Raw genomic sequence first — 13,306 nt, 5'->3', positions numbered from 1 at the left:
CAAAAACAATTGTTTGTGTTTTGGGGGAAAATAGCACTAATGCTGTACTTTATAGTAAGACTGATCATAACAATTATACAGTTGTTAGTTGGTGCATCATGATTTAATAGTGCAATTTAATTCATTGTGCTGCTCCTTCGGGTGTGCCCGCCTTGGCCACCGGGAGGCAGTATAATTATGTTACAATCATACAGCTGCTGATACCGGCCACATGTACTTCCTGCTCGCCAGTAGTTGGCGCTACACTGCGACACATCAGCGAATCATCGTGCGTCAGAAAGAACAAAAGGTCTTTGTTCACAATTATCCGTAATTGTGTTCATTGACACTATGTATTCAAAGTGCTTATGGTATCGGTGAGTACTGCAGAGTGAAAAAAAATAAGTGGTATCGAACACCCCTACTCAAAACGGTCATAAAACTTTGCTTTGGGATCAAAGCCAACTCTGACAACTAATAATAATCGTAATAAGAATCATAATAATAATAATAATAAACTCACCGAGGCATTTTGTTCCGTTGCCTGGTTGAAAGCCAACGGGACAGCTGTTGTTGTTTGGACCTGCTGAGTCAGGATGGATTATTGCACAAGAAGTGCGTCAACACACCCACAGAAAGCAAAAAAAATTTTGTGTTACATTTATTGGAGTGTAGGGGGTGTTTTGATTGTGTTGGTTCTGGTGCTCTGCTACGGTTTAAGTGATGTCCTCAACAACAAGAAGAAGTGTGTGTGTGTGTGTGTCAGGTGTTATATAAGCATATCCCGGCGGGATCCTTCCCAAATGTTCGAGCCGTCACGGATCACGCCGGCTTCCCGGCGCATCTTCTCTGTTGGAGCAAAGACGTGAACGTTGGATTCAAAGTTTGCTGACCTGGGTAAGGAGGGCAAAGGGCACAGTCGGCGGAGCCCCACGCCTTTCCCAGACCTCGGCAGCACATCTCTTTGCTCCTCAGGCCCGACAGAGGAGAACTGCACTGTTCGTACAAACAAACAAAAACAACTTTTTATCAACTTAACCGTCAAGGCCAACCATCTGTACATTTTAAGATTTTTGTTTATGCTTTTGCTTCTTTTATTGCACAGCGTTTTGAATTTACATCAGTCTGCACAAAACAACCTCAAAAATGATTTGAAATTTCTCCATATTCTTAGTACCAACTTTTTTTCTTGACACGCCCTCTTTTCTTCCTTTTAAACTTCCAGAATTTATAATAAGACACCAAATTGAAACGTGATTTATGAATGTAACATATTCTCTCCTGGAAACAAAAGCAAGGAGAGTATTCAGAGGGGGGCGACCGCCACCGAGGCTTAAACGTTGACTTCAACTTACTTCAACTAGTCAATAAAGAGCAACTAGGATCACAGCATCCAAAATGACAGATTAGAAAATATGATTCAAATCGAGCGTCGTGCGGCGTTATTGTTGAAGTACAATATTTTTCGGCACTCGTAATTGATACTTGTAAGTATTTCTACTCAAAAAGCTTCCTCGGTTGAGGTCATAAATGGTGTTTGCGTCTCCTGATGGTGGCGCTAGAGAGGCGGGCTCAATAGTTGCACTTGTAGGAAGCGCCTGTTCTTCTTTTGGCACGCAGTGTCGCGCGCGCGTGTGTGTGTGTGTGCACGCGTGATAGTTCACGCGAGCGTGGAAGCGATCAAGTTTCCAGTTTCCAACACGGCGAGTCCTTCTGGTTCCCATTAAGTGCGCAACAGCACACGTGTTTCCAGACAAAAACAATCTGTTCGCACTTTGTCTTTGTGGACATCCGTATTTCCTGTTTCACACAGCTCGTAAACGCAACGGCTTTTGCTCGCCTTCTTGGCTCGGTCTCAGCAAAGCCCGATTCATCGACTCAACTCGTAAGTCCTCGCGAGTGCCGGACACGGACAGGAGACGCCACATTTGTTTGTGGTCGGTGAGTGATTCCTGCCAGGGTCTGGGTTCTGGATGGTACCTTGGTTCTGCTCGTGTGTTGCTTGCGACATGAGCCTTCATTCCTGGCAGTCCTTTGGTTCTAGCCAGTCGCTTTGTTCTAGCTTGAGCCTTGCTTCCTGGCAGTCCCATGGTTTTGCCTGTTACCGTGCTTCCTGGCGTTGGTCCTGGTTCTGACTTGAGCCTTGGTTCTAGGTGATGCCTCGGTTCCTGCTAGCGTACGGGCGGAAATATGAGCAACCGGGAACTGAATTTGAATGGCTAAACCCGAATAATTGCAGTAAAAAACTGAACTTGAAAAAAAGGCAAATTGATATTGTTTGAAACGATGGATTTAAAAACTGAATCTGAAGTGAATGTATGATCATTTTATTCAGTCATGAAAATTCCAATGATATTCTTTTCATGGACGATGAGTCTGCTTCATAAAAGTTGACTTTTTGTACTGCTTTGCAGTGAAACAAAAGGGGCAAATATCATCTTATTGTTATTTATATCATTTCAGCTATGATTTCATTGTTGGTCCATTTTTGATGTTTAATTGGTTTTAGAATTAAGGCAACAATACCTGCACTGTGAGGAGTCCCTGGCTGGACCCAAACTTTGACAATCCCTGTTCTTAACAATTAAATACTAACGGCGACAAACGTCGCACTGAGGTTTTAATGAGAAAAATCGTGTTCATAATGCATCGAGAGCTAAATAAATGAACAAACCTGCTCTTTGTAGCACAAATGTGAGCCTTCCTCATCGTTGTTAGCGGCAAGTGAGCTAAGCTAAGCTAAGCTAAGCAACCTAAAGGGCTTCAAAGTGCATGGCGACTTGCCCTAAGTCACGCACACGCATCCTTAATGATCATTTCTCGCTAGCCGCCTTCTCATCTGCCATCCACCAGACAGACAGATGCCTTAAACTTCAATACAAACACACACAAACTGTGGTGTCTCGACCTTCCACTAGGGGCACTACGGAAAGGAGTGCCTGATGCGGGGCGTAGAAAAGGCAACAAAGAAGAGATGATGATGAAGAAGAAAGTAGCCTTGACAGTGCTAACTGTCGTGTGCTAACTGGAAAGAAAAGGAATTACAAGCGTTTCCTTGGAAATACAACGCATACACACCTCCTTAAATCCAGTGTGTTCTTTCCTAGTATGGATACAATCGATCGCTTACATTTAAAAATGATTTCAATCGATATATTGAACCTGCCGAGCGCAGATCGATCCAGTTGGATCGCAGGAATATAAATCGATACGTCGATATAGTGACCAAAGGGTGACAGCACTACGAGTGAGGGTTTCGAGCCAGGGTATTATGAGTCATCACCGTCGCGTTCCACCTCTCACCTGTCCGTCTTTGACCTCCCTGAAGCAGTACTTGAAGCCGGCATGTTGGGCATAAACGCCGTCGCCTCGGAGCACCGGCGCCGGAGCCCCCGCGGACCCGGACAGCGTGCCGGACGACAGCGGCCGCGGCGCGGGCACGAATCCCGACACCTGAGGGCATAAACGGCGATCAACACCAAACCGGCTGTCCAAACGTGGAATCGGCCAATCGGAGTTTGGACCTTCATCACCTGGTGAACCTTCACGCTGGCCTCGGGGGGGTGCTGAATGCTCACCTTCACCAGGGATGCTCCAAGGCTTCCTGGGAACACAGAGTTAGCTGGTCAAAGTAGGGTTTTAAGAAACTCCAAAAGGAAAGACTCACCCCCTGGTAAGTCCTGGTTTTGACCCCGCAGCGGCAGCAGAAACTCAGACCGGGTCAGATCCGCATTGGCCGCTATGTCGGACAGGCGGGGAGGCTTGACGATCTCATTGGGCGCCGACGAGGAGGGCGTGGCTCGCGAGGAGGGCTGAGACAAGACGGGGATCTGGCAGAACTTTCCGGTAAAGTTGGAGGGGCACAGGCATCGATCCTTCAGCAGACACACACCTCCGTTCTTACACAGCAGACGACACACAACTACACGAACACACAACAACAACTTTAAACTACTTTGCAGTAGTGTCTCAAGCCTGGGTTAAGGTTTAAAATAGGGTTCAAGCCAGTGTTTGAGTTTCAAAGTAGGGTTTCAAGCCAGGGTCAGGCTTTCAGGTCTGTGTCAAGGTTTCAAGTCAGGGTTATGGTTTTAAAGTAGGACGTCAAGCCTGGGTTTGGGTTTCAAAGCAAGGTTTCAAATAAGCAGTTTTAAAGTAGGCTCTCAAGCCATGTTTAGGGTTTCAAAATAGGCTTTTCAGCTATGGTTAAGGTGTGAAAGTAAGGTTAAGTCCCTGTGTTGTTGTTAGTGAAAGTTTTCATCTTCAACACGTGACGTTCCTAACGTGTTTCCTCTCACATGGCTGTCACACCGCAATGTACTCTGGGAAGCGTCAACCTCCCCGGTTGATAGGATACCAGGCCGGCCACGTGATGTGTTGTTGACAGAAAACACCACAGCTATGAAGAGAAGACGTCATACGCCAGCGCAGCCGGCTAAGCGACGTGCGTATGTGGCGGCCATGTTGGTGGGTGTGTGCCTACGCCTACGTGTCGGGCTGGGGAGGATTTAAAAAAAATAATAACAACAATAAATCCAATATCTCAGCTAAGTTGACTTCAAAAATATGTTGACACTGCTTTGAAGCTCTGCCGGGACCCAAACCCCCCCCCCCCCAAAATTATATTATATTACTATTGCACATGGACAGTGTTGGGCCAATGTTAAACTTTGCCAAAAACGACAAAAGAGCGTCTGAAAGTGATTTTTAAGACACTGTTAAATGTGTAATGTACATTTAACAGTGCTTGCACAACGTTGTATGGAACCGTATGCAGCACGACGTGCAGGCATCCTTGTTACTTTGGTTTTGGCGCCGTCCACAACCATGAAATGTGCCGGCACGTTGCCCCCACTAGCTTAGTGTCGCTGTAGGCACGCAGATCAAAGGGTCGTGTCGTTTCTACCTATTGTTCATAGCTATGAGATACACAGCCAATACGCAGGCACGCACTTCCTGGCCAGACACTTCCCGGCAGGAAGTGCTGCTCATGAGCAGATAAGGCGGCCCTATGGAAAGCCGCTTGAGCATTTATTTCATATCGGCTTAAGGTCCGTGTACTAGTAGACTCTTTGTCCTCACTAGTAAGGCAACTCTGCGCACTAGTAGAACGAATATCACGCACTCGTAGTATGACTGTCTCACTCGTGTTTTTTTCCCACGACTGTATGACATTACTGCACACAGGTAGACCGACTGCATGTTACCAGCACTCTAGTACTACTAGTGAAGCACTAGCTGTTCACTAGTAGATTTATATATTGTACTAGTAGCATGCATTTTTCAACTAGTGCACACATTTCCCTCACTAGTAACTTGCATTTCTTCTACTAGTGCATCCTAGCCTTTCTACTAGTATACTCTTTGTCCTCACTAGGATGCACTACAAGTGTGGCTGTCTCTTACTAGTAATGATTTGTTTCCACTACTGTGTGACATGCCTGCGCGCTAATACAACAACTACATGTTACCAGTGAGGCAAACGTGCACTAGTTGACATCTGCTACTACCTTGTCCTCACTAGTAATAATAATTCTGCACACTAGTAGACTAGGGTGATCTAGTAGAACAACTCGGGCGCACTAATCGAACGACTAAGTCTGGCTAGTAACATTATTCCAATACTGCCATCCTCTACTGTACGACATTACTGTGCACTAGTAGAACGAGGATGGACTAGTGGAACTGCATGTTACTAGTAATGCAAAACTGTGTACTAGTTGATAACTGCATGCTACTACTACTACTGGTGACAATATATACTAGTTAGCATGTAGCACTTCACCAGTAGCACTAGTAGCATGCAGATGTCAAACCAGTGCACATGTTTGTCTCACTAGTAAAGTTGTCATTCGACTAGTGCGCAGTAATGTCATACAGCAGTGGAAAAAACATTACTAGTTAGACAGTCATACTACTAGCACGTCCTAGTCATTCTACTACTAAAGACAACGAATGTACTAGTAGAAGAACTAGGTCACACTAATAGAACAACTGTTACGAGTGAGGCAAAACTGAAGAACTGAGGAATTGCGTGGTACTAGAACTACTAGTGACAGTATACAATTGTACTATTTAACGTCTAGGGCGTCACTAGCAGCAGCACGCAGATGTCAACTAGTGCACATGTTTGTCTCACTGGTATCATGGAGTCATTATACTAGTACCCAGAAATTTCACACAGTGGCAGTCGTGGAAAAAACATAGCTAGTAAGACTACGACATACTACGACAGCATCCTAGCTTCACTAGTTGCTGAATAGTCTTACTAGGGAGAGAGAAAAATGTACTTGTAGAATGACTAGGAAGCACAAGTACAACAACTGCATACTAGTGAGACAAAACTGTCTAGTAATTGACAATTGTGTGCTACTGGTACTACTTTGCTTCACTAGTCGTACTAATAGCATGAAAATGTCAACTAGTGCACAGATTTGCTTCACTGGTAACATAGTCAGAATCATCTTTATTCATCTTTAATCATTCTACTAGTGTGCAGTAATGTCATACAGTAGTGGAAAAAACATTACTATTAAGACTAACTACTTAACTACTAGTGCATCCCAGTCTTTCTACTAGTGCGCTGAATAGTCTTGCTAGTGAGGACAAAAAGTGGACTAGTAGAACGACAGTAGAACAACTGTTATTAGGCAAAACTAGCTGACAATTGCACGCTACTAGTAAGACTAGTGATGATATAAACTTCGAGTAGTTAACAGGTAGCACTTCACTGGTCGCGATTAGCATTAGCGCAATAGCGTTTACCATTTTAGGTAAAACTTCAGTTGTTGGACTATTTCTGAAAATGTGCCTGTAAGGAAGACGTTCCTAATTTTGCCGCAGTGTGATGTCACAACTCGGCCGATTTACTAAACTTCTCAGACTATGATTTGGCAGCTTGGTAGGGCGAAGATCCGGAAACACTTTCAAACGACCACCGGACTGCACCGTTACGAAAACGCTAAAAGGTAAGCAGAGCTGCACTGAGTTTTTGGTGCACGCGCAGATCGACATTAGATCTTTGTGTTCTTGGCCCAACAGTAGACGGGGCGTGGTGAACAGTGGTTCACTTGCATGAGACAGGACCGACCACTCAAAACAGGCTCATTTCCACCAACATGAAAGCAGGATATATAATATAATATAATATAATATAATATAATATAATATAATATAATATAATATAATATAATATATATCCCCTTGAGTTATCAAAACAAAATAAGTAATTCCTGCACATGACACCATTTACTTCTGCCACTGAAATGTCCAAAACAATAATAATAATAATAATATAAAGTAGGACAATAATAATACATTTCTTTTGAAATCAAACCCTGATCTTGAAGCATCAAGTTCAATGATGTCATCACCTCCACCATACAGGGGGAAGTGTTTCTAAATCCATCCATCCATTTTCTGTAGCGCCCATCCCAGCTAACTTCGGGCAAGAGGCGGGGTACACCCTCAACTGGTTGCCAGCCAATCGCAGGGCACGTACAAACAAACAACCATTGGCACCTACGGGCAATTTGGAGTCTTCAATCAACCTAGCACGCATGTTTTGGGGATGTGGGAGGAAACCGGAGTACCCGAAGAAAAGCCACGCAGGCACGGGGGGAACATGCAAACTCCACACAGGCGGGGCCGGGATTTGAACCCCGGTCCTCAGAACTGTGAAGCAGATGTGCTAACCAGTCGTCCACCGTGCCTCTAAATGATTAACGCTTTTCAAACGAAAACAAATTCAACTTGAGCTACCAACATGCTTAAATTGCTTTTCCTGGTCACCTGTTGCCAGGCAGAATTCGGGCGCACAATCCCCATTATTCGCCATCGCCAATGTTACCTTGGAAACCTTTCTGTCTCACTTAACCAAGAAAGGAGCGGGAGAGTTGTCATTCGGATAAAGTCACGCACACGCGAAGGAACTGCTGCTAAATGACGGCTGTCAATCAAGTAATAATGTGACTCACACACTCTGAATCTGTCGCCGTCCCGCCGTCCCGCCGCCGGGCCGCTGAACAGGGTGGTCACGTTGCCGCGCTCGCAGTGATTTACACAACGCCGCTGGTCGCAGCGCACCTTGCAGATGGTCGGCGTGAACATCACCCGCACCCCGTCCGCCCCGAGACCCGCCGCCGCGCCCGCCGACTGCCCGTCGGCCGCAACGGAGAAGAAAACGACCACGGACGACAGCAAGCGGACGAGCGTCAGACGCGGCATGATGACTTTTGGGGCTCCTCAGTTCGTGTTTGGCGGGATCGGCATCGTCCGAACGAGAAGAAAGAGGAGGAAGAGGACGGGGTCTGGGTCCGAAGCAGCACGAGAACAAGAACAAGAAGCAGGATGAGAAGTAGATGAAGAAGAAGGTCTAGATCCAAAAGAGAAAGTCTGGTTTCGAAGAAGAAGGTTTGTTCCAGAAGAGAAATTCTAGTTCCAAAGGAGAAGGTCTGGCTCCAAAGAAGGAGATCTGGTTAAGAAGAAGAAAGACTGGTTCCAAAAGAAGAAGGTCCGGTTCCAAAAGGCAAAAGTCTGGTTCCGATAGGAGAAAGTCTGGTTCCAAAGGTCGCGGTTCTTGCACGGCGTGCGTCTCTGCTGCTCTCCGATGGGAGCGAGCGAGCGAGCGTTCTTGCCTTGCAGAGGATCGAATTGAAAGCAGTGAGCCGCTGGGGCTCCGCTCCAACATAAACGCCCCGTCAGGACACGCCCACTCCCGCCGCCGCCCTCCTCCGTGGCCGTCTCCCGGCGCGGCTCGCCAGTGCCGTAAACCAAAGGTCAATGCGGCGAGAGTCTCCCCGCGCGTCTCGCTGATGATGCAAGCAAAAAAAAAAAAACAACAAGCTGAAGAAAACCGAAGTCTTGTAAATTTTGGGCTGCGCACACACACAAGCACTCTTTGTGTTGCCAAGGGTGTGTGTCTGTCGCACACACGCAAGCACATGTGGAAACAAACTAACATGCTGACGCCAGGCCGCGCGCTCGCGCCATCCGGGCACACCTCTGCCATTCCGGCCGTATTTCCGCTCCCGCCGTACGCTTCCCCCGACCAACGCTTGCGGCGTCAACGCCCGCTGTGCGCCTCTCCCACCCGGGCCCGCTCCTGCCGTCCATTTCTAGCCAGGCCCACTAGTGCCGCCGAGCCCCACCACTGCCAGTCAAGCCCGCCGCCCAGGCCCACGGGCACAACCAACTGCCGAGGTGTGATTATGATCAGAAATAATCACAATTTTCTATTTCTAGCAATATTAGCCAGGCGTGTAACTGAGGTCCAATTTGAAAAAATTTTAACTCTCAAGTTTTGTTTGTGTAATTAATGACTCAGATGCCGCAGACATTTTGCGTGCGTGTGCGTTATATCCGAAGAACAATGAGAGTGATTGACAGGCGGCGAGTGTGGAGCGAGGGGGAGTGGCCTGAAAAAGGAATTTTAAAGTTTGTGTTCAAACTTTTTCCGACCGACGGGGTTCCGCGGCATAAAGGAGTCTTGTTCTCGTTTGTGTTTGGCTATGAGCTCACGTCCTGACGCAAACGTTACGCACGGCCACACAAACCTTCCCTCAAAGCGCAAAACAACAACAACTGAAGCCAAGCGCCGAAACACGGCCGAACGCGCCAAAGGAGCGACGTCAACAAACGTCGGCCATCTCGTCGCAGGTGTCATGATCCTGGTTTGCGTTACTGACACTCAGTATTTTCCATTTTCTGCCCACGCCGGAGGGGCGGAGCCTCCGGCGCACAGCTGCTTGGCATCGTGAGGAGTTCAGCGCCGGATAGATGGAAGCTCGTCACCGGAATATTGTTGTTCATTTTCCATTTGCCTGGTCCGGCGTGTGTTTTTGCTTCCACGTTTTTGTTTCCCCTCGCACTCCCCCCAAAAGTATTTCCACTTTTCCTTATGCCTTGTACGAGCTTTTCTTGTGTGTGCTCAAAACAATAAAGTTTATCAATTTGAACATGAAATATCTTGTCTTTGTAGCGTATTCAATTAAATATAGGTCGATCATGATTTGCAAATCATTGTATTGTGTTTTTATTGATGTTTACCACAGCGTCCCAACTTCATCGGAATTGGGGTCGTGAATAAACCGATCAGACGTTCATGCTGGCGTGTTTCATTTGGAAGTTGAGTATGGAAATGTGGCGGTGCGCCTTTTGACTCTGCCAAAGTCCGCACGGCTTTTGCTCTGTCGTCCGTCTGTAGAATGGTTCGCCCCGAACGACTGCAACTCGACGACAAATAATGCAAATAAAAACTATTTTGGAAAATAGCACCTCTGGGGGAAAAAAAAAAAAAAAAAAAAAAAAGGTCGATCCCAAACATATCAGGCAACCGATAGGATTCCGAAGCTAGGTGGAATTGGCAGTATTTCTGCTCAACAGGTAAGTTTAGCACCTCTTTTTCACTTTTAATTGATTTTCCATCCCAAAAAATTCAACTTCAAACACAGAAAGTTAGAGTTATAGTAGCACTCTGTTACAAACACACTAATAACGTAGCAGCCGTAGTTTATGCCGGCAGTGCTATGTGTACGTTTATGTTCACGGTGCAGCACCCGCAGACTCTCATTTGGTTTTCCTTTCTGTCGCCTTTTTTTCCATTTTTTCGCGGGGGAGCAACCAACGCCAAAATAGCTTATGGCAGTACATTCCCGCTCATTCGAGAATTTTCGGGGGGTTGAATTTTCGCAATTTACGGTCTCCTTTATATTGGGAATTTTCACTTATCCATCACAGGTGTGTGTGCAACGCATTCCCACCGTGAAGAATGGGGGCTCACAAAAGTGGGCGTGGCCACGGTGCAGCGCAATAACAGGAAGTGCTGCTACTTGGTGCAAGGATCACATGTCACGAATGGGCCAGCGCGTTTACATTCCTTATCTGAAGCTCACAAAACCCCGAAGCACCATTCCTCAACGATGACATCACCGCCAGCTTGTTTTTACTCCGTGTGTGTGTGCGCGCGTGTTCTGTGTGTGTGCATTATGTCAATCATCAGGAGCGTATCTGCACATTCCTGATTACAGAAAATAACGAATAGGAGGTGAAATGCGTGCTGTGTGGATGTTAGCGTGATTAGCTTAGCGGCATTCTTACAAGATAAACATACAAACGCACACACATCCACACACATTAGGTCACTGGAACTTGTTTATAAAATGACATCTTGGGAACGGATGTAGACAAAATACTGTATATTGATAATATAAAATGGTCAAATGAACAACAACACGGAGTATAAAGGAAAAATGATATCTATTTACATTATTTGGAAAAAGGAAAACACAAATTTCTAACGTTTGCATGAGTGTTTAAAGATGGCGGTGCCAATGTGTGTAACACTGCTACAGCAATGATAAACAATGAAATATCCTGCATATGGGCATTAACACATGTAATCCATCCATCCATCCATTTTCCGTACCGCTTTATCCTCACGCGCGTCGCGGGCGTGCTGGAGCCTAGCGCAGCTATCTTCGGGCGAGAGGCGGGGTACGCCCTCAACTGGTCGCCAGCCAATCGCAGACATGTGTAATCATAAGATTACAAATATATTTGGGTTGTTTTGGTGTGTGTGTGTGGGGGGGGGGGTCGCGTGGGCAGCAGCTTTAGCAGGGACGCCCAGACTTCCCTCTCCCCAGCCACTTCATCCAGGTCTTCCGGGGGGATCCCGAGGCGTTCCCAGGCCAGCCGAAGGACGTAGTCTCTCCGGCATGTCCTGGGTCGTCCCCGGGGTCTCCTCCTGTGTTCGGATAAGCGGTAGAAAATGGATGGATGGATGGATGGTGTGTGTGTGTGTGACTGCGAGGCATTCAATTTTGCGCACTTTGTAGGTTGCCGCTTTATGAAGTTCCGTCCATTTACTGGCACGAGTTTACAAGCAAATCTGCCACATGAAATATGGCAGCTGAGCTAACGCATCAAGCAAATCGCAGCCGGTAAAACCGACGAGTTGGCCGCCGGTGCCGTTATTTGATGAAGTTAGCATGACGTTACCTGCGACTGCGTCGGCGCCTACAGCGACGTCGCCATCGCGGGAGAACGACTTGTGGACGTCGAGCTTCTTCTTTTCCTTCTCGATGTGCTTCATCAGGATGGCGGCCATCTTGTCTCTTCTTCCTGCCGCCGTCTTCTTCATCAGGACGGCCTGAGCCTCACGCAGACTGTCGAGATATGATATTAATCGATTAAAAAAAAAAAAAACACACACACAATTGATAAAGTGATTATTATGATTAAGTGTTTTTTTTCCCCCACATAATTTGAAGAAAACTTCTTGGTCAGTTGACTGCCACGAAATTCATGTATTCATTTGTCTTTACTGTTATGGAATAAAACTTTCTGAAAGTAGGACTTCAAGTGAGGCTCTTTCAGCATGGGAGAGACATTTATACATACAAAACCAAGGCGGAGAAAAAAAATAAAACAATAAAAATTAATAAATAAATGCTCAATGAGAAAAAAGTCCCTCCCCCAAAGTGTCTTCACCATTATGAACCCATTTATATGACAATGACCCCATATCACTACCGGTTAAATATTTAGCATTTCCGGGCTAGTAGCCTTTCTGTGACTTTCTGAGATCTTTGTTTAGCATTAGCATTAACATTAGCATTAACATTAGCATTAACATTAGCATTAACATTAGCATTAACATTAACATTAGCATTAACATTAGCATTAGCGCTGATCACGTGTGAATTGTTTGCGGTCTCCCGCAAGTATTTTGACGTCCGTTCAGCAGTCAACATTCGGATCGTAAAAGTCTTCCTCGAGATTTCCTCAACTTCAGTTGGAATCTTCACCTGAGAAAAGTCGTCTTTGCCGCTCCCGCTGAACGATTAGCCCCCAGCTTCGGTCTGTCTGACGGCGGTCCGGAGTCCTCCGATTCGGGACTCGGGTGCGGACTCAAAGAAGTGGGCGGGGTGAGCTGATTGGCGGGTGATGGCGTCGCCGTGGAAACCTCGCAGACGCCTTTCGTACACCGGGGGGCGCCGCGGCAACGAGGGGGACAACGCCCTGCGGGAGGACACGAGGAGAAGAGACGAGGATGGAGGAGAGAAGGAAAAGAGGAAAGGAGACAAAGGACAAAAGCAAGAAGAAAAGATCATTAGCACAATCGCGTGTGTGCGTTTAATGTGTTAAGAATCGAAATGTGACACGCCAGTCACTACAACATGTTTATTCTTTTAAAAAGAGTCACTTATGGCAAACGAAATCAATGTTGCGTTTGCACAGGTGCGCGCACACACGCACATTCAGTCACGCACGCACACGTGCGTTAAGGGACAGGAAATGATGAACGCGGGTGTGGCAGCCATCTTGGATG

At 46.5% G+C, this 13,306-nt stretch overlaps 1 protein-coding gene across 13 annotated transcripts in view; it reads right to left on the bottom strand.

Moving 5' to 3' along the window:
- The window catches only part of LOC133482598 (latent-transforming growth factor beta-binding protein 4-like), a 39,905-nt gene that overhangs the window by 21,044 nt on the left and 5,555 nt on the right, over positions 1-13,306 (bottom strand). For 3 of the 13 annotated variants that reach the window (XM_061782877.1, XM_061782878.1, XM_061782885.1), the window contains 7 exons: positions 12,783-12,996; positions 11,974-12,140; positions 3,647-3,901; positions 3,504-3,601; positions 3,283-3,432; positions 873-975; positions 503-565 (listed from right to left, as the gene is read on the bottom strand). In XM_061782877.1, the coding sequence (XP_061638861.1) occupies positions 503-565; positions 873-975; positions 3,283-3,432; positions 3,504-3,601; positions 3,647-3,901; positions 11,974-12,140; positions 12,783-12,996 (1,050 nt within the window). Of the gene's footprint in view, positions 1-502; positions 566-872; positions 976-3,282; positions 3,433-3,503; positions 3,602-3,646; positions 3,902-7,952; positions 9,306-11,973; positions 12,141-12,782; positions 12,997-13,306 lie in introns of those variants that run through there. The other 10 variants (XM_061782881.1, XM_061782888.1, XM_061782879.1 and 7 more) reach the window with 9 other exon arrangements.

Source organism: Phyllopteryx taeniolatus, chromosome 8 (assembly GCF_024500385.1).
Source record: "Phyllopteryx taeniolatus isolate TA_2022b chromosome 8, UOR_Ptae_1.2, whole genome shotgun sequence".
NCBI lineage: Eukaryota > Metazoa > Chordata > Actinopteri > Syngnathiformes > Syngnathidae > Phyllopteryx > Phyllopteryx taeniolatus.
This window is presented reverse-complemented; position numbering and strand designations above follow the sequence as displayed.